The following is a 19,825-nucleotide window of genomic DNA, read 5'->3' on the forward strand; positions in this document are numbered from 1 at the left end:
TTCAGTACAGCACTGCAGTTCTCTGTGTTTAACACCAACCACAGGTTCACTTCAAGGAGGGTGGGTCACTAGTGATGTTGCTGCTGAGGATTCAAAGAAAGGAAACTGGCAGGAGTCACACAAACCACTGAAGAGAAAAAATGGCTTTAGCTTCTGAAAGCCATAGCAGCTTTTTGCAGCAGTGCAATAATTCATTTTAAATTGAGGAGTCATTCCGGAACTGAAAGAGCTCATCTTTCTTCCCTAAGAAAGAGAAGAGACACCCAACTCTCTGTTATAACTTTTTCGTGTTGACTAGATAAATTCACTATCCTTTAATGTATTTCAAATTTACGACAGAAATAATTTTTAAAATATTGGTCATGAAGCAAGGGACTCAGGACATATAAAATTATCTTAGTTAAATGAAAGACTATGCAGCAGTCTCCAGTTCACAAAATTAACTGTAGATTTAGGAATGGTTCACTTCCCATGAATTTTTATTTCAATTAATTTTTCACTTGCTTTCAACTAAGTAAGAAGAGAAAGGCTGCCTGGGTTTGAACCGAGCCCTGCCATTTACTAGTTATATCACCAAGGGCAGGTTACTTAATCTGTGTCTCAGTTTCCTCCCCGTAAAATGGAATAATAACAGGGTTATTATAAGGATTAAATGAGTCAATATATGTTAAGCACTTAGAATAGTGCCAAATGCTGTTGAGTGCTGTACAAGGGTTGGTATTATTAATTTTTATTATATTTTCTGATGCAGATGCAGAATTTGTCTAAAATTATTAAATTTAATCACAGAATTTGCAGATATAGGATGAGCTATCTGAAAACCAGAGAAAATGTACTAAGATTATGTCAAGCAAGTATGAGTATTTGGTTTCTGCACACGTTCACGAACACACACACGAGCAAATAATTTAAATCACGTCCACTTTAAAACATAATACACCAATGACTCCAGGTTCTTTGGATCCCAAAATGATCGCAAAAAAAGATGTGAAATATTAATCTTCTTCCAAATATTTCAAGGATACCATAAAAAAAAAAAAAAAAACACTGAAAAGGTATATTTACTTTTTGTAGTTCAAAAATGTGCTGGAACCTTTCCATTGCACATTTCTGAAGCCAAGTGGAGGACGTTCAAACATGGATTATTTTCAACTGTAGCAGAAGAGGCCTACTAAAATTTTACTTTTTCCTCCAATTGTGAACTCTGAAAGCTTTTCATTTTGTTCCAAAGGAAATGATCTTACCATAGCTCAATGATATCATCATTGTCTGAATAAAGCGAGTTTCCAGTAGCCATTTCAGTTGGGCTAAATGCTAAAATCCTAGAGAATGAAAGTTAAAAGCAACTCCATGGAAATGTCAGTTACAGTATTCTTTCTTTTTGACTTACAGGAATCAAACTCAGAAAGAGAACCTTCAGACAAGAGAATTATAAAGAATATCAGCATAACAGAATGTAAGCACGCTACCTCAGCTTCCTCCCACCCTCTCCAATAAAAAGGCTTTTCAACAACCATATGCCTTCGCGTTTCTACATGGAAGAGAATTGTACTTCAAAATACTACTACATACAATTATTTCATCTTACTAACAGGCACACTGATGCTTTTTCTACTAACATTGGCAAATCATGTTGAAAATCTCTGTCTACTATTATCTGCGTTTTATTATTATCCGGGTGAGTGGCATAATTAAGACAGCAATTTTCTGATGCATTAACCCAGCATATCAAAGAACTTCATTTTGCTTAAAAAACAGCTTCTCATTCTATACTTAACAGACTTTCAGACATCTAGATAGCTCTTCATTGAAACCACACACTACAAACACAGCTAACACACAATGGTAGTTCACTTCTCTGTTTTCCTATTTGATGTAAGAACCCTCTTCAGCTTTGTATCCAGAACTTGGCACAGAAGGCTTCAGCAGGGGATAGATGGATCAATAGGAAGTTTCATATGCAGACTGATTTCTTGGCCATGAATTAGATTCTGGGAGCTCAAGGAAAAAGTTGGAAATGGCACGCATATTTTATGTGCAAAATAATTATCCCGTGGAATCTACTTTCTTGCTGATCTTGAGCTGCTTGGTGGGTTTTTGGTACTTTATTATAAAGTTGCTTTGGGTCTTGACCCAAATATTCATTCTTCAATCATTTGTTTGACACTCCAATGGATAAGACACTTCTGGGTACCAAGAGAGATAAACAATGACCTGATTTCACTCCTGGACTTTTTCTCTTCCACAGCCTCCCCTCAAACCAACCACACACAGACAAATGGCACTCCCAACACCTCCCAACCATGCTTCTGATATGCCTAAGTCCTTGCATCCCTCTCCGTAAGCCCCTGCACACACTAAGAAAGTACTTATTTTCTTTTTTACTATAACGGTAATACATACAATGATTTGTATAAAATTAAAACAATAAAAAAGAGCAGATCACCAATCCCCAGCTCAGAAATAAGTTCTTGGAACTCCTTCCAGAAACTTATAATTTATAATCAAGAATTAAGATTTTTTTAACCAAAAATGGGATTACACAATACTTACTGATCTGCACCTTGTTTTTGGTTTGCTCTTAATAGTATATTGTGTGATTTTTGTTGTATATCAGTACTCTCAGATTTGCCCAATTCCATAATGTGGTTATACATTAATTTATTTAAACAGTTTGCTGATGAAAAGCAATTAGGCTATTTTCAGTGTTTTCCTATTATAATGCTGCAAAGAATATCTTTGTATGTTTACCATCATATTTGTGTGAGGAGATTCATAAAATAAATTCCTAACCATGGAAGGGTTGAGTCAGAGCATGCACATTTTTAATTTTGTAAGATAACTCTGTAACCGACACGGGTAGCCACCTACCCAATAGCAACTGTCTGCTTTCCTCCTGGACAGCAAAGCCCCAGTTTTGTCCCTCTCCTCCCAGTACCCAGGAACATCAGGGTACTCTCTAGCCCCAAGACTTGTTTAAGCAGCTATGATTAATCATCTCCGCATGCTAGTCATTGGTTTAGGTGTAAGCATATGACCCAGTTCCGCCAACAAGGCGTAAGGGGAAGTTCTGCTGGGGATTCTTAGCAAAAGTGTTCTCTGCTTTCCTCCTTTCCTGCCTCTGGACATCACTGTGAGAGGATATGATGCTTGAAGCAACTGCAGCCGCTTTGGGACCATGAGGAGACAAGCCTGAGGCAAATATCCAACACTGATGATGGCAAAGATCAAAGAAAAAACAGACCTGGATCTTCCATGAATTAATCCTAAAAATGCCCTAACTTCACACTTCTTGTTTATGTGAAATAATAAATGACCTCATTATTTAAAACACTTTTAACTGAATTTCATTTACTAGTAGCAGAAAGTATCTCCACTGCCAAACAGCTCTCCAAAAGAAGCCCACTGAATTTATAACCCCACCCACGGAATGTGTCTCTGTCTCCTCATTCCCTTGCCATCACAAAGTTTTAGTTGCCATCTATTCTCATTGCATTTTCACTTAATGGCCAGAGCCTTTTTTTCCATGGAGAGTCCAGCAGCTCTTCACTAAAGAAAGGGCACACTGCAAAAACGTAACAGAGAGACTGCTTACTCTTGGCCAATATTTCTATCTTCTTCATCTGGCTCCTTCATGAAAGTAGACACTGTCAGCACAGAGCCAGAATATTCTGTCATGCCCCAACACCAGTCACAACCACCTGGGCTGAGACAATCACTGTGGGGGGGCAAGACAAGCATTAGCCTGGGAATTGGATGACCTGGTTCAGATGTGCTTCTTATGAGACAGTTGGCTGAAAAGAAGTCACCGAACCTCTCAAGGCCTGTTTCTTTAGATGTAAAAGGGGGCATGTGGAAGCTAAGGCCCGGGGTTCTCAGGAAGATTGAGATAGGGTACAGGAAAGCCCTGATGATAAACTGTCACCAACAAATCAAGGGGGGATTTAGGCTGAATTACCCCTGACCTACACAGAGGGGAGGCCATGGAAAAGGCAAGCCAAGCCCATGGCCTCCTTGGGTACTTTGATCCTCTTGGTCCTCTGCCGTCTCAACCTGTCACTCTCCTTCCACCAGAGTGGGCAGCCATTCAGGTCGCGACTGCTGGTCAGGGCACAAGCAAATCAACACTCTGCTCCTCCCATGGAGAAGTAGTTCTCCTGTGTGAACCTCTACAGTAAATGAATGTACAGGGACATTCACCCAGATGAGAATCAGTACTTGCCAGGGTAATTTATAGTAACTCTGCCCCAAATCTCCAATTCCTGGGCTAGTCCTCGGCAAAGGGTATGTGGTTCTTCACCACACTGGTCAACGTTTAGCAGGCTTCCACAAGGCCAGTCTGGCCCATACTTCCCTCTTCCTTCTCATTCATTCTCTGCCTTTATGGTAGATTGGATTATTGTTTCCAGGGCTTCCCTCTCCTGTAATAGGGTTACACATCCACCTTCTTCGTCATGTGACTTTGCATTACCTCCAACTAGAATCAGCCAAGTAGACTTCCCCATCCCAATGACATTGGGCTTAGCCATATGATTTGTGTCGGCCAATGGAATGTTCAGCATTGTGCATTTCACTTGCCCTCTAATGCTTCTGTGATCTACCATGACACCAGCATGCCACTTCATCCTGGGGCCCAGAGATGAACATATATGGAATAGATATGAACCCAAATGGAAGCCTGGAGTCTAGCTTGGTCCAGCCAAGCCCCAACTAGGTCAGCTGAACCACAGTCGATCTGCAGACAGTTGAAAGGGGAAACGAATGTTTGTGGTCGAAAGCCATTGAGATCTGTGATTGCTGTTACACAGTAATATTATGCAGCAAAAACTAATACAACCATTGTGAAGATATACGTAATAAATTTACCTGGCACATAATAGGAACGCAATAATAAAATATTTGTGTTTACATTAAGGAGATCTTAATTCATTCCTCTTCAAACACATGTAGAACACATTCTACAAAACAGGCTCTATGCTAGGCACACAGGAAGCTGAGCCCAGTGAAAAATACATGACAACTAATTCCAGCTTGTGTGTGTGTGTGTTTTGTTGGTGGTGGTGTTGTTTGGGGGGACAAGCAAAATTCCAAGGTTCCTAAATCCTATTAGGGAGGGAGGTCTGTGTTGACAAAGCTTCTGTTTTTTGTTTTTTTTTTTTAATTGGTTAAACCTATTGTCCTCGGTTATTCACAAAAGGGATAAAATTCAGCATCTGTGCTTTTAAATGATTTAAGTGAGTCGTATTTATTAATGGTAGATTCTACTACCTTCTACTAATGCACTATTTGACTAATGACAGTTGGGAACTAGACATTATTTTTTAAAAGACAGAAATAACTTGGATTATTTTTTAATAGACCCTTGGTTCTACTAAATCTTCATTTATTCATTTGACCTACATTCACTGAGCACCTATGATCCTAGCTGTGCTAGGAAACAGCACACAGAATTCCTAGTCCCAACCCCTGGCTGCCCAGGTTGAATTGTTTAAAAGTATAGTTTAATCCCCACGTAATGCCCAAAATTAAAAAAATAATAATTAAAAAAAATAAAAACCCACCTCCCTAGAATTTAATTCCAATGTCTTTGCATTTTACTTTTAAAAGAAGAATTGCATTTCATCTGCAAATGTGAAGATTTCACCATGCCGTTTCTCCTGTTCTTGAGAATAATACAAAAGACCAGTCTTGGCTATATTCCTCATTACATGCACCTTCTCCACTTAGAGTTTGGGGGCTCACAATTTTAATAACCTTTGGTATGAAGACTCCTCACATATTTTTTAGAAGTCTAAATAAATTACATGCAGTGGTTTGCCTTTCTTCCACACGTAACTTTCTCCCTCAGAAAACTTTAATGGATTCGTCAAACAGGATTTCATCATCTGCGTAACCTGTTTTCTTAAGGGCCCCGGGCCAGTCACCCTCTCCATGGAATTCAAAGCCTGCCAGAATGGAGGAATGTGTTTTGATAACAAGGAGGATTTCTACAATTCTAACAGGGAAATCACAAAGTAAGCGCCAGTATAATAATAAGAGCAAACACATATGCAGCCCTCTATCCAGACATTTTTCTAAGCACTTTACCTATATCAACTCATATAACATTACCCCAGAGTCAGGATTTGAACCTGGGGACTGAGTCTACGCTCCTAACCACCGAGGCCTGCTACCTCGCACTAAAATCCCAACCTGGCCGGTGACTGGAGAGCCTCGCCCTCCCGTTCTCATCCAACACAAGGAGGACCCCCAGAAATGCAGCACAAAGGGAAGGCCACCCTAAAACTTCCTTTATTTCCGGACACAGCTTTTCCCTGGGTACTCCCTATAATAAATCCTAGCAGTCTCCATAAGTCTGCCAACGCAGCCTGTCAACGCAGCCCACGGTCCTCCTTGCAGGGCCTGCTCACTTCCCCAAAATCAGAGCAAAAAGTAAAGCCCCCCCAGCCATCAGGTCCCAGGGCCTCCTTAGCCCAAGAAAGCTCCAAAGCCTGACCTAGAAACGTCGGATCCAGCCCCCAAACCCCAGAATCTCAGAGGCCCTGCACTGCTCTCACACGTGCTTGAATCTCTTTCCACCCTGTTAGTAAAGTCCGCATTTGGGATGGCAGGTGGGAGGAAGAGGGGAGAGGGTAGTAGCCCTCCCCGGGCACAGGGAACGGTTTCACTTCTATTCAGTCCAGCCTCTCTCCAAAGAGTTAATTTTACATCTCTATGCAGCTTTGGGCCTCTGGAATCTTCTCCCAGAGGCTGCTGAAGGTGGGGGTGGAGGCGGGTGCAAGATAGGGAGTCAAGATCGGCCCCGCCCCCATCTCCGCCCCCCAGTCTAGGTCAATGACAAGCTGCAAATCCGCCCAGACCTCCACCTGGGAAACTGAAGCAAAGGATATTATTAAAGTCACAGGTTAAGGATCACTCACTCCACAGCTCCTCATTTGGAAGCCAGCAGTGGCGTTAAATGTAAACACTTCCTAAGAATGCTTTAAAACAGAGGGAGGTTTGTATTAAACGACTTAATTGAGAGCCACTTCTCATTGTGGAAAGCTTTTAAACTGGGGAATAAAGGGGGCCTGGTGGGTGTTTTCCAGACACTTGTTATTAAAATCTGCCGCGCTGTCACGGGGAAATGAAAACACAGCTCAAGGTCCTGTGTGTGCTCCTGCGGCTGATTCTACAGCAGGAATAAGATACATAACAAGACCTCCTCCCCAGCCGCACCAAGAACCTGGCATGGGAGCATTATCCCAATATTCATTTCTAGGGTCATTAGAATCACTGGATGGGAAAAGCAGAAAAAATAAGACTGGTCAAAAAGGATGAAAATAAAAGAAGAAAGACATTTTAAAGTTTGAAAAACAGGGCATAACCTGAGGAAAAAATAGGTGTGATGAAACAATATCAGGTTAAAAAGAATGAAATAATGATGCACGCTACACCATGGATGAGCCTCAAAACCACTGTGCTAATTGAAAGAAGCCAGTCACAAAAGGTCACATATTGTATGAAACGTCCAAAAAGGCAAATCCACAGAAGCAGAAAGTAGATCGGTGGTTGCCAGGGGGAATGGAGAGTGACTGCTTAATGGGCACAGGGTTTCCGTTGGGGCTGATGAAACTAGATGGTGGTGATGATTGCCCAACACTGTGAATGTATGCAATACCCCTGAATTATACACTTTCAAAGGTGGATTTTGTGATATATGTATTTTACCACACACACACACAGGCACCAGGAGCTCCAGAAAAATCCTCTTTCAGCTCCTAACCCAGCAGAAAATTCCTCTCTCACCTGAGTAAAAACTGACATGCTACAGGCCAAAATAAAATAAATCATATTATTTACTAAAAGCAGTTCATTTATTGAGCTAAGTTCCCCAAGCACAATGAGCATTTCACAAGGACGGGGTCACTAAATCCTCACGTTCTGAGGTGGGTAAGATTGTTATGGTTACCACCATTTTATAGGTGAGGAAACCAAGGCACAATGAGGTTGAATAGCTTGCCCAGGGTTGCACAGCAAAATAAGAGAAAAGCCAAAAATTGAGTCTGACGTGGGGTGACCAGATAACTTACATTCGCCCCTCCTGCTCTTACCCCCAGGACTACTCTGCCTCCTACAGCACACTCCACCACAGGAATTGTTTTCCCGGCTTAGTCAAACACTTGGCCAAGAACACAAATACTCTTTGGCCTCATCATTTTCTAATGGCATTTACCGAGTGGTCACTTATGAACCGAGTCCTCTGAAAGACACAATCAAAAGGTGCACCTTAATAACCATCCTAGCACCCCCCGTGGATAGAGGTTCCCATGTTATTTTATTTAGTCCTCAAGAACATGAGATAGGAGGGAAGAAGTGACGGCCTGTCCTTTGACAGAAGGGGGAAATCGAGGCTGACGGGAGGGGGGGTGTGGCCAGCCTCAGGCCACACAGCGGGCACTGGAGCCCAGCTTCTACTCCAGCTGGCCCCACTGGACCCAGAGCCAGGTTTAACTCTCCTGAGATGGTAAGGTGTTTGACTGGTTTTAGCATATAAATTGTTTATTTGTAAATGGATACAAGCAATTAAAAATGAATTTAAGGAGCCTTTAATGGAGAAGAAAATAGCCCTTCCCACTTCAGGGGCACCTGTGGGTAACTCAGAGGCCTCGATAAAATGGTTACTTTCCATTCCTTCCACTGTAATTAAGAAGGGTGTCACTGGCCAATAGCTCCCCTGGATCAGAGAAGTCAAAAAGAGCTAGTAGCACTGATGGAAGTCCAACCGTGCCAGGGTGTCTCGGCTGTTGCACTACTGATATGTTGCAGGGCTGTCCTGTATATTGTAGGATGTTCCGCAGCATCCCTGCCTCTACTACTTGATACCAGGAGCCTCCCCACTACCCAGTTGTGACAACCAAAAATGTCTCCAGACATTGCCAAATGTCCCCTTGGGGCAAAATCACCCCCATTTGAGAACCACAACACTATGTTAAACAGATGTGACCATCACAACAATTCTATGAGGCAGGCGCTATACCCCCATTCAACAGATGAGGAAACAAACCCAAAATTGAAGAGGAACTTGCCCAGGACCACACTCCTGGTGATGGGCAAACAGGACTTCAAATCTTAGTAGGTGAGACCCCAATGCTCTTACCCCATGGTGGAGGAAAGAATGAGAAAACAAAAGATGGGAAAACTTTCTATCTGCCCATGCCTGTAAGTGGTAAACTGTGCCTTGCCCTAGGATGGCAGGCTTGACTGAATCCCCTGCACTTAGTCCTCAACCCAAAGAAAATGTGTTCTGCTGACTCTGATGACAAAAGCAGCACCCAACAAGTCTGAAGGACATCCTTTATTTACAAAATAATCTGTTGAATGGGCATAAGGAGCCTTCCAAATAAATGCTTTAAGACCAAACCCAAGCCAAAGGCCACACAAGGACTGTGAGAACCTGAAATACATAAAAAATAACATGCTTTACCAAGAATTCCCTCTCTCGTTATTTTTGTAAAACACTCCCCACACACTCTCATCCTCCTTGGGGATCATCTGGGTTTTTCATTTAGAAATCACTGTTACTGCTAGAGAGACACCGATGAAATACCAGGACGTCTAGTTCCAAAAGGCTGACTGCCTCTGTCTCCCTGCCTTCCTTCCTCCCATCCACAAAACTTCACTGAGCACCCATTTGCTGCAAGACACTGGGGACACAAAGTGAGCAAAGAAATTTCTCCTTTTTACAAGTATGTCTATGGGTTTCTGGGAGTTAAGACATGTAAACAAGGGACATTGATGGTGGACTAATTATTAAAATAAAGGCATTGCCAGAGGTCAATAATTTTTTGAAGAGGGAATGAACGAATGAAGAGGCCTTGGAAGCTCTGGGTCTAGAGAGGCCGTAGTTGGTAAGAGCACACTCGGGGCCAGGTGACCGGGGTTCAAGTCCTGACTCCCACCACTTGGTAGCTGAGCAACTCTGACAAGTTACCCTATCTCCCAGGGCCGCGTTTCCCTCACCTGTAAATGAGCTTATGATAGTACCTATCCCACAGAGCTGACATATTAAAAGTTCTCAGGACAGGGCTGACACAGGTAAGTGCTCCAGGAGCATCTGCTATTATTGTTAGAATTTCTCACCTCGGGCAGGCATCCTGGGAAAAGTGGTGACTGCTCTCTCTTCTTTACAACACCCCACCTCACACCATGCTAGCTGAGGCGCTGTGGGTTCCTGGACCTACACCTGGGAGGTGCTTGTGTCTTAAACAAACCAGACCTGGTAGCAGGTAACCTGTGGCTCTAATCCAGCCCCCACTCCCCAAAGCTTCCAGGTGGCCCAGCGCAGTGCAGAAAGTTAGGGCTGAGCTGGTCTGGCTACATGTGGAACAAAAGTGCTCAAACCCAAACCTGAAACTCACCAGTCAAAGAAATCCTAAAGATAAACTCCACCCTGCAGTCCCTCTGCAAACTATGCTCTGGCACTCTCTCTTATCTCTGCCTCCATTCTTTATCAGTCCCTCTCTTAACTCTTAAAGCTTTCACAGTAATCACTATTCCAAGCAAACTTCCCTGGTTTTTTGATACCTGATTAGGGCAAAGAGAGAGGCTAACCAACTTTTCAGGGTCTGCTGGGTAATTTTGAGTAAGTCATTGTTTTTATTAAGGAGGATAAAAATTTCATAGGGGAAAAAAATGGTGGTGCCATCTTGTTTTTTTTTAAGCTATTGATACAATAAAGTTCAAGGATATAATAGTTCATAGGATAGACTAGAACCTCTTCATGCTTTGAAAGCTGGGCCGTTTCTTCTTACTTTGTAAAAAAAGAAAAAAAAAAAAAAAGTCGAAATAAAGTCAAAAGAACACAGCTGTTTAGATTCTGAAACTCCAAGCTGGAATCCCCAAGCTCCCACTTAGCTCCTGCCTCTAGCCTCACAGAGCCAGCTTCCTCACCTGTAAAATGGGACCAACACTCACATCACAGGATTCCCAAGAGGTCTTAACCCTGACAGAGACGTGGCCACAGTAGTTCCTCTTCCCTTTATAGACCACACATTCACGAGGGAAAACAGAGGACCCATTCAAATGCTGTAAAACAGAACAGACAACAGGTGAAGAGTCCAAACTGAGAGAATTACTGAATCCAAGACCAGAAAATCTTGGTCTTCTTGCCCCAATCTGCAGCAAAGAGATGAGCAATGGCATAAAAGATTATTAACAGTAGAGGGTCTGTCTTTTAAACATTGGTTTTATAGACCTAAAAAATCTACAAAGTTATGGCCTAAACCATTGCTTACTGGACCTAAGGCAAGCAGAAATCCCTGCCATTGGGCGGCAGGGGATAAACTCCACCTTGCAAACAACGAGGCTGCCAGCCAGGCTGCAGAAATAGTCCACGTTCAAAACAAATGCCCTGTGCTCTAATCCCAAACACTCTAATTCCATAACGACCCTCAACTAAATCCTCTGGAAACGTTCCCTGGAGCTGATCCATCCCGGGTGGAAATATTGAGCTTCAGTCCATTGTAGTAATGAACGCTCATTCACTAACCCTGTTTTAAACTCATCTCCACTAATCATAGCTCCACACAGTCTCTAAGCCCTTACTACCTGTAATTTTAAGAGCCTGAGGTAATTACTACGCAGCAAAGTTTTGCTTTGTTACAAGTACCACATAAACAGGAATTGAACATACACAGCTTCATTTTCCTCCAGAATGTTCAACATCAGATTTTAATTTCTTACCCAACAACCAATTATCTCAAGAAACTCAAAGGATTGCAGAGTTTAAAGAAATATGGAGACAGTGTTTCTTTAATTAGGATTTGGGATCCATTCAGAGCCTTTCTCAACAGTGGTAACCTGCCTTTCCTTTAACACTCAGAAAAGCAGGATTCCATAAAATTTCCCTTGGGATCACAAGCCCACGATGGTCTTCAGTCTAATACTACAAATCATCTAGCAGACAAAAACAATAAATCAATCCAAATCGGAGGAGCCTGTGATGTCAGAAAAACAAGGCACTGAAAACACAATTTCTTTATCAGCTCTGCTTAAGAGGAACGTGGAACAGTGGAAAGAACTCTGCATTCAGACACGAACACTCCAGAAACTGCCACTTTCAAGCGCTATGATCCTCAGCAGGATCCAGCACTCTTTGGGCCTCAGTTTCCTCATCTTTAAATGAGGTTACTACCTACCCGCCTCTCAGGAACATAAGGGTTCAGAGCAATAGAGGAAAAGTGCTGAGCATACTACCTGGCACTCGGAAAGTGATCAATAAACAAATGGTCACTATTCTTGCAACCCTGAGGTTGTCAGCCCTGTAGGTCAGCTATTTGGAAACCACCTTCCCAAAGGAAAACAGTGTGAAGTTCAGTTTTCAGTCTGTCCAAGAAACATGAGCCACAGTGGCAATGGTATGATGAATAAGGAATGTCTACCTTCTGACTAGAGTCACAGAGGGAACACACCATTTGCTCTGAAAAGTTCAGTGGCAGCTGCTATGCTGCAGAGGTACCCACTACAATCTAAGCTGATTTTGCCAGCTGTCAACATGCCAAAAATGGATCCAACCACACTGCCAGCTTCCCAACCCTGGGTGGAGCTGACCCCTTCCTCCTTTTTGCCAGAACCCTTAAGCAAAATGCATTTGCCAAAATCTAGCCTCCTCTTTCTTCACTTTCCATGTCCCCTCTGCATGATCGGCACATGCACCCTTCCCTCTCCCCCATCAGAAAAGTATCTGAAATCAGTTATTTAAAACTTGGTGTGGGGTCTTAATAAAATAAAATCCAATTTGAGCCCAAGTAAAGCTCTCTTATGCCTGCTGTGCTAGTGATTTGAGGAAGTATCTACCCAGGTGAGGCTAGACAGGTGCACAAGGGTGCCCCAAGGCTCTCCATGCTCATTGTGATTAGAAGGGCCCCCAACATCATCCACAGTTTACATCTTCCCACCCCCACCCCAAACTTCAAGCTTTTCTTAAGGAAAGGACTGAACCCTGTTTACCACCGAAAACTCAGTGGGCAATACAGAGGTTGGCCAAGGAGGGGCTTAGTAAGTAGTTGTTGGATAAGTGAATAAAGAAATAAGAAAATGCAAGGTGTTAATGATAGAGTGGTATATTGGGAATCCCATATTTTATGCATGATTGCTCTGTAAACCCACAACTTCTCTAATTTAAAAAAAAAAAAAAAGTAGAAGAGGGAGGCAGAAAAGGAGACTTGGAGAAAAATGGCTTCAGAAAAGAGGCAGAGAGATGCATTGTTCCTGGTCTTGAAGACGGAGGAAGGGGCCACAAGCCCAGGGATGTGGGCAGCCTCTAGACGCTAGAAAAGGCAAGAAACGGATTCTCCTCCTGAGCTTCTGAAGAAACACAGCCCTTTCAACACCTTGATTTTAGCCCAGTGAAATCCATTATCAGACTTCTGACCTCCGTAACTGTCAGAATAAATGTGTGTCATTTAAAGCCAAAAAAAGAAAAGAAAAGAAAAGGAATGAGACAATAAAAAAAAAACCTGGTGAAGCACTATCTTTCCCAAGGATATCAGAGTGGCAGAAGGGGAAGGTGTATGAGGAAAGAAAGTAAAAGAGTTGGAACTGGGGCTTTTAACTTAAAACTCCAGTTAGGTACTCTCTAAGGAAAGACCAGTCAATTCAGGTGTTATTCCCATCAAATTCCTTTTTCTCCCCTCATTTTCAGAGTTTTCATGTCATAAAATATTTCTTGATAACAGTAATGGCAATTGCCAGGATAAAGTAAGTGCCTGATCATTCAAGGAAAATTACCCAATTTTCAATTCCCCTTAAATTTGGCTTTTTTTCTCTGATGCCAAACTCTTAGCCATTTCACTGCCCTTTATGGACAGGATCAAAGAAGGGAAAGAAAGGAAAAGCACAAAATCCATTTTGTTCTGTTTTGTTTTTTTTAAAAGTCAACAGTATTACTTAGATGGGTTTCAGGGAAAAAGAGAGTTAGAAGACCATTAAATTTCATTTAACCACCCTCACTCCATCAGTACAAGCAAATTGCTCCACATAAAGAAAAACAGGCAGCGGGTAACTATTAGGGCAATCTATTCTTAATACAAATGAAAAGTTTCTCTTCTGGATGCTGTATATCCTTACCCTAAATGAAGAAGCTCCTTGCTAACTCTTCATATTTTTCTTCACTTACTTTCTTCCAATCACTTTAGAATATTAGAGCTCCTACCTCCAAGTGAGAGCTGTTTCAGTAAATCTGTTTAGGTCCACATTTACATACACTTTTTCTAAACTTTTTTTGGAAGAATGCACTAGAGTGCATAACAGCACTCTAGTGCATTCTTAATAGCATAATAGCAGAGTATAACTACTGCTATTCATATGCAACTTTTCAGACCCCAACAGCTCAACAGCATCCTTAAATAAGTATTTTTTTTCCCCAAATAGAAACAAGACTCACAAGTTAATAAACCATTCAATAGCATGGCTTCATTTTGTTGACCTGAGGGGAGGGAAAAAAAAAAAAAAACCCAACAGTGGGTAAACACTTTCCATATGTTCCTGTTCCCCAAAGGTTAAGGATTCAGGTCAGGAGCCGCCCAGTCAGCCCAGGCACGCCACCTGACCCTCCATTCTCAGGCCAAGACAATTAAGCCGGCTCCCACAGTGACCATACTTCCAGCAATTGAATACGGGGTAGGAGCAGAGTGTGGTGCTGGAAGGTGGGGAAAAGAGAAAAACAACCAGGCAAAACTATATAATTTTGTAGTTTTCAAAATTTATTTTCTTCCTACTAATGACAGAAGCTATCAATGAACACAAATGTTCATCCACCTCTGGAGGGTATTCTCCATATATCTTCCCACTGTTAACAAAAATGCAGTATAGAGGACCATTGCCTAAGAAAATACAAAATCCACTGGTTTGTGGCCAAATATCAACATCTAAGTGGCATCTAATTACAAACATCATACCTGGGGTACAACAGTGAATTAATCAGGATCCCAAGAAACTGTCATGTTGGTAGCAAGGACACTAAAACCAGACTTTCTTAATAAAATAGGTGTTCAATGATCAATACTTACATGAGTTAAATTTTTCCTTAGTCCTATTTTCCTATCATTTTATAAATCATTTGACAGGCGGGTAAGGTCTCACTTGAAATGTGCCATGCTACTGTAAGACATTAACTCCCTAACTAGGATGTTAGTCTATCAACCAGAAATATACATTGTTACATCTGCAGGATGTTCAACCCACAAAGACGCACACATTAACACAAGTATAAATCACAAAACCTTAAGGATCCTGTTAGCTTTCCTTCTGGTATGAAAATTCCCCAGATTTATGCAAAACCATTATCTGTGGGGGGTCTTGAGCTGAGGGATTCCTAAATATTTTTCTTCCTTTTAGACTGAAATCCTTTCCAAATATGACAAATCCAATTATCACTTGGTTTTTCCTGAACAGGATAACACTGTATAGGACAACCTTGACCCTTGTAAGGACTTCAGAGTTTGAATTCCAACACCCCCCACCTCCTTGGCAGAAAGCTCCCTGGCAATATTTACTGCAAACAGTGAAGTGGAAACAAAGAGAACTCCAACTAAAGGCACAGTTGGGAAGCACCAACCAACAGACTCTTCAGCTGGAGAGGGGATTACGGAAAAGTGTGCCTGAGATGAGTTCTACGTTGCAACTGATCCTCCCTAGTTCTTCAAAAAAGGACTAGTCACCAAAGCAGAGGTTCTGAAACTTGGTTGCACATTAGGATTGCCCAGGCTGCACCCCACACCAACTAAATCAGAATCTCTGGAGATGGGACCCAGGCATCAGTATTTCTTAAAAACTCCCGGCATGTGCAGCCAAGTTTGGGAACCAGTGCCCCAAAAGAATTCCCAACGTGTTGTGAGCAGCGGGAGAATCGCTGGAAGTGCTCCGCTTCCTTGGGGACTTCTGTGAAGGGATACACACATATCAAATATACAAAATTTTTAAATATCCTGTGAAACAAACTCCAACATGACAGCCAAGCACCTGTCTGGAGTCCAAACAATGATGCAACTTGGAAAAGTCCCTTGGAAAGCTAAGATATCTACCATAAATGAGGCGGGGGCTTCCAGGGACGACCAGCCTGAACAGCAGAAGGTGTGGTGGTCGAGAGAGGCGGGGACAAGCCCTTTCTTTTCAAGGGATGGTCTGGACGAGCACGCTGGGAAATTAAGGAAAACAGGGTAGGGCAGGGACTGAAGTACTCAGTGCAGATCTCCAAAGAGCCCTCGCTCGCTCCCAGATGTCACTCGAGTCCGAGGGTCGAGGTAGGGGTGCGAGGGCTGTGGAGCCCTCTTCACTAAAAGGTGGTCCTGGAGAGCACCCGCCCCCTTGTCCCGCCCCGCCGCGGGCTCCCCAGGAATCCGCACCATATGGTCTGCAAGTCTCCCCGCAGCGCACTGCGGGCGCGGGCCAGGAGCGCACCTTCGGAGTCCCAGGACCCGCGGCCAGCACGGCCAGCACGGCCAGCGCGGCGCGGTGCTCGGAGGGCGGGCGGACGGGCGGGCTGAGCGCGGCGCACCTGGAAGAGCCCGAGCCCCTCCGGGACCCGTCCGCCCTCGGCGGCACCTCATCCCCCCGGCCCGGGTCACCGCGCGCACTCGGCCCCGCTCCCGCTCTGCGCTCACTTACCGCCGCCGGGTCCTGCTCCCGCCGCAGCCAGCAAAACCCGGCCGGAGTGCAGGGGCCGCGGCGCCGCTAGGAGGCAGGCCGAGCGCGGGCCCCGCCCCGCAGTTGCCCGCCCGCCTTCTAGGGGAGGAGGAGGGGCCCCGGCCGGGGCTGCGGCGGGACGCGCGGCCGGGGCAAGGAGGAACCCGGCGCCCCCTACGCCCCTTCCCGCGGGCCCCGCCCGCCTCCTGCCGCTCGGTGCGGCCCTCCTTCGCTCCCTGTCCCCGCGCGCCGCCCCACGGTCCCTCGGGACACACTTGCCCTGGCACCCACCCGCCCCCGCTCGACCTCGGGCCCCGACGCGCCTTCTCCCCGCCTGCCGCCAGCGCCTCTTCCTCGCTCCATCCCACCCCAAGCTTCACACTCCCCTCGTCGAATGCTTTGTCTTCACTATTCCCCTGATCGGAATGTCCTCCCACCTCTCCTCCCGCCAGCACCCGGCATTTATCTCCTGATTTTTCAAATCTCCCACCTCCAAGAAGTCTTCCCGATTTCGCGCCCCGCTTCCTACCCCATCCCCTCCCCATTACCCCTGAGCTCAGTTTCCCTTCACTTTTCCAGGCTGCCTTGTGTTTGCCTTTGGAACATTTTTTAGGACAGTTTTTTGCTGCCCAACCAATCAGAAACTTAAGATTTAGCGTTTTTCTTCTATCACATCAAATCCACAAGTCTTTAATGAGAAGCTGCTATACCTAGGCATTGGTGGGAAGGTAAGTATATGGTCACCACTTAAAATTTAACAATAATAAATGTCTGTCTCTGTTAGGGAAGCAGAGAAGTGACTCACCCAAGAACCCACAGCTGATGGCAGTAGGACTGAGATTAGAAGTCAGTCAGTTCTCCCAGTCCTAGTTCAGTGTCCAGTCCAGGGGAAACTGCAGGATGCCACTGACTAGCTGTGAGTGCCTAAGCAAAAACATTTCTGAGCCTCAGTTTTCTCATCTGTAAAATGAGGCAGAGGATACCCACCCCACCGGTTTTGAAGATTCCTTGCATAGATGGAAGTATCTCAACCACTTCCTGCACATGAATTATACTTAAATAAATATTTGCTGACACCCTGAATGAGATAGACACTTGAAAATTCAATAACTTAAAATAATATAAAAAACTTCAAAATGCAATAGTGATTAATTGACAGGGGGGAATACATGCTAGATTAAGAATCCAAAGGTGACAGCAAGGTCAAGGAAGTCTTTTTTGGAGGAAGTGGGATTGAGAGAGACTAAATGATGGATCTAGGTGGGCATAGGAGGACATTCAAAGTGGTTGGGATGTATAAACAGCATGCAGAGGGTGACCCAGCTCTCCTAAGCAGACACAGCACATAAGGGCATCACGAGATGTGTGTTAGAAATGGGGATGGGAGCGGGCGGTGGAAAAGACAGCAGATGTCAAACGGAGGGGATTTTGAGTTAACCACACAAAACTTGGACATCTCAGAATGGTTGGTGTGGAGTTTTCATCTGACAAGGCACATAAACCAACGTAGAGATGGGGACGACAGAAACTGGCAACATAGGATCCACAAAGCCATGAGGCCGTAGATTGAGGACATAGCAGCAGGGAGGGACACGGAGAGAGAAGTTTCCAAGGAAGAACTCTGTGGCCAGATGTGTGCAATAAGGCAGTGGAAAAAGACAAAGACAAAGCTGAGGTTTTGAGGCTGGGTGGAGCACCAGAAACAAGGATAATGGGAAAAAAAGGTCGTTTTTGTTTTTATGAGAGTTGCTGAAGTTTCTGTTCAGTATGAGGTAATTATGGAAGTTTTAAGTGGAAATGCCCTAGGAGACAGCAAGGGGTGAGGGTTGGGAAGTGGGGAGCCCCATCTGGGCAGCATCCAGAGGAAGGGAGAGTGACAGCTGGGTGAGGTGAGGGGCATGGAGGAGTGGAGGAAGAGATGGCATGCACGGAGGGAAAAAGGAGTCCTGTGGGCTGTGATGAAGCGGAACAGTGAGCTGACGATGAAGGAGAGGGTGGTGCGGAATGTCACTTCCCACACGGTACCTTACGAGGATCTCTAGAAATTAGGTACTCAGTAAATATTTGTAAACCATCTAAAAGCATTTAATCGGCAATTGCCTCCCTTTCCAGGTAGATGTTTTATTGATAATAAAAATAATAGGAGCAAGTAGGGGCAGGGATGGACACAGAGTAGAAGTAAGTTTATCAGAGAAATTGCTTTTTTATTATTATTAAAGAAGTTGTGGGTTTAGAGAACAATCATGCATAAAATAGAGGATTCCCATAAACCATCCTATTATTGACACCTTCCATTAGTGTGGAACACTCATGATATGAATGAAAGCACATTTTTATACTTGTACTACTAACTATAGTTCATGGTTTAACTTAGGGTTCACTGTATGCATTGTGATGTTCCATGTTTGTTTGTTTTTAATTTTTATTCTAGTACCATAGATACAACCTAACATTTCCCCTTTTCAGTACTGTTAATTAAATTCACAGTGTTGTGCCACATCATCACCATCCACAACCAAAACTTTTCTATTGTCCCAAATAAAAACTTGGTACATTTTAGTCTTAACTCCCCATTCCCTACTCCCACCCCATCCCCCGATAACCTAAAGTCTAGATTCTGACTCTATAATTTTGCTTATTCTAATTATTTCATATCAGCAAGATCATATAATATTTATCCTTTTGCATCTGGCTTATTTTCACTCAATACAGTGTTTTCAAGAGAAATTGCTTTTGATCCTGCTATTGTCGAACAAATGCTCAACCCATTTAACCTCAACCTAAAGCAAAAATTTCCCCATGCAGAGCTTCTGAAATTTTGGAAAGAATCCTACCCTTTATTTTTATTTGAAATATGTTATTCCTTGACTGCTGTTATTGAGCCTGTAAAAAGATTTTATTTTGTCAATAAAAATATTTTTTTTTGTCAAGCAATTTACCAGAAGAGAAATTTTCAGGAGGGAAAGTAAAGAAAAATCACTTCTTTTTTCCTACAAATTTTGTGGACACGAAACAGACGATACAAAAAATATTCAAATAAATGCTGTGGTGTAAATGATAAAGAAGTACTGATGCAGAATGCAGGCGTAGAAGATGTATTGGTCAGGGTTCTCTAGGGAAACAACCAGCAGGAGATATGTGTAAATATTATGAAGTTTTT

General features: G+C 43.5%; 1 protein-coding gene across 5 annotated transcripts in view; it reads right to left on the reverse strand.

Annotated features, from left to right (window-relative positions):
* The window catches only part of CGNL1 (cingulin like 1), a 171,998-nt gene extending 155,271 nt beyond the window's left edge, over positions 1-16,727 (reverse strand). For 2 of the 5 annotated variants that reach the window (XM_037833863.1, XM_037833861.1), the window contains exon 1: positions 10,933-11,212. In XM_037833863.1, the coding sequence (XP_037689791.1) occupies positions 10,933-11,184 (252 nt within the window). In that variant the 5' untranslated portion in view covers positions 11,185-11,212. Of the gene's footprint in view, positions 1-10,932; positions 11,216-16,647 lie in introns of those variants that run through there. The other 3 variants (XM_037833864.1, XM_037833865.1, XM_037833862.1) reach the window with 3 other exon arrangements.
* Positions 16,728-19,825: the final 3,098 nt, after the last annotated feature.

This window comes from Choloepus didactylus, chromosome 4 (genome assembly GCF_015220235.1).
Source record: "Choloepus didactylus isolate mChoDid1 chromosome 4, mChoDid1.pri, whole genome shotgun sequence".
NCBI lineage: Eukaryota > Metazoa > Chordata > Mammalia > Pilosa > Megalonychidae > Choloepus > Choloepus didactylus.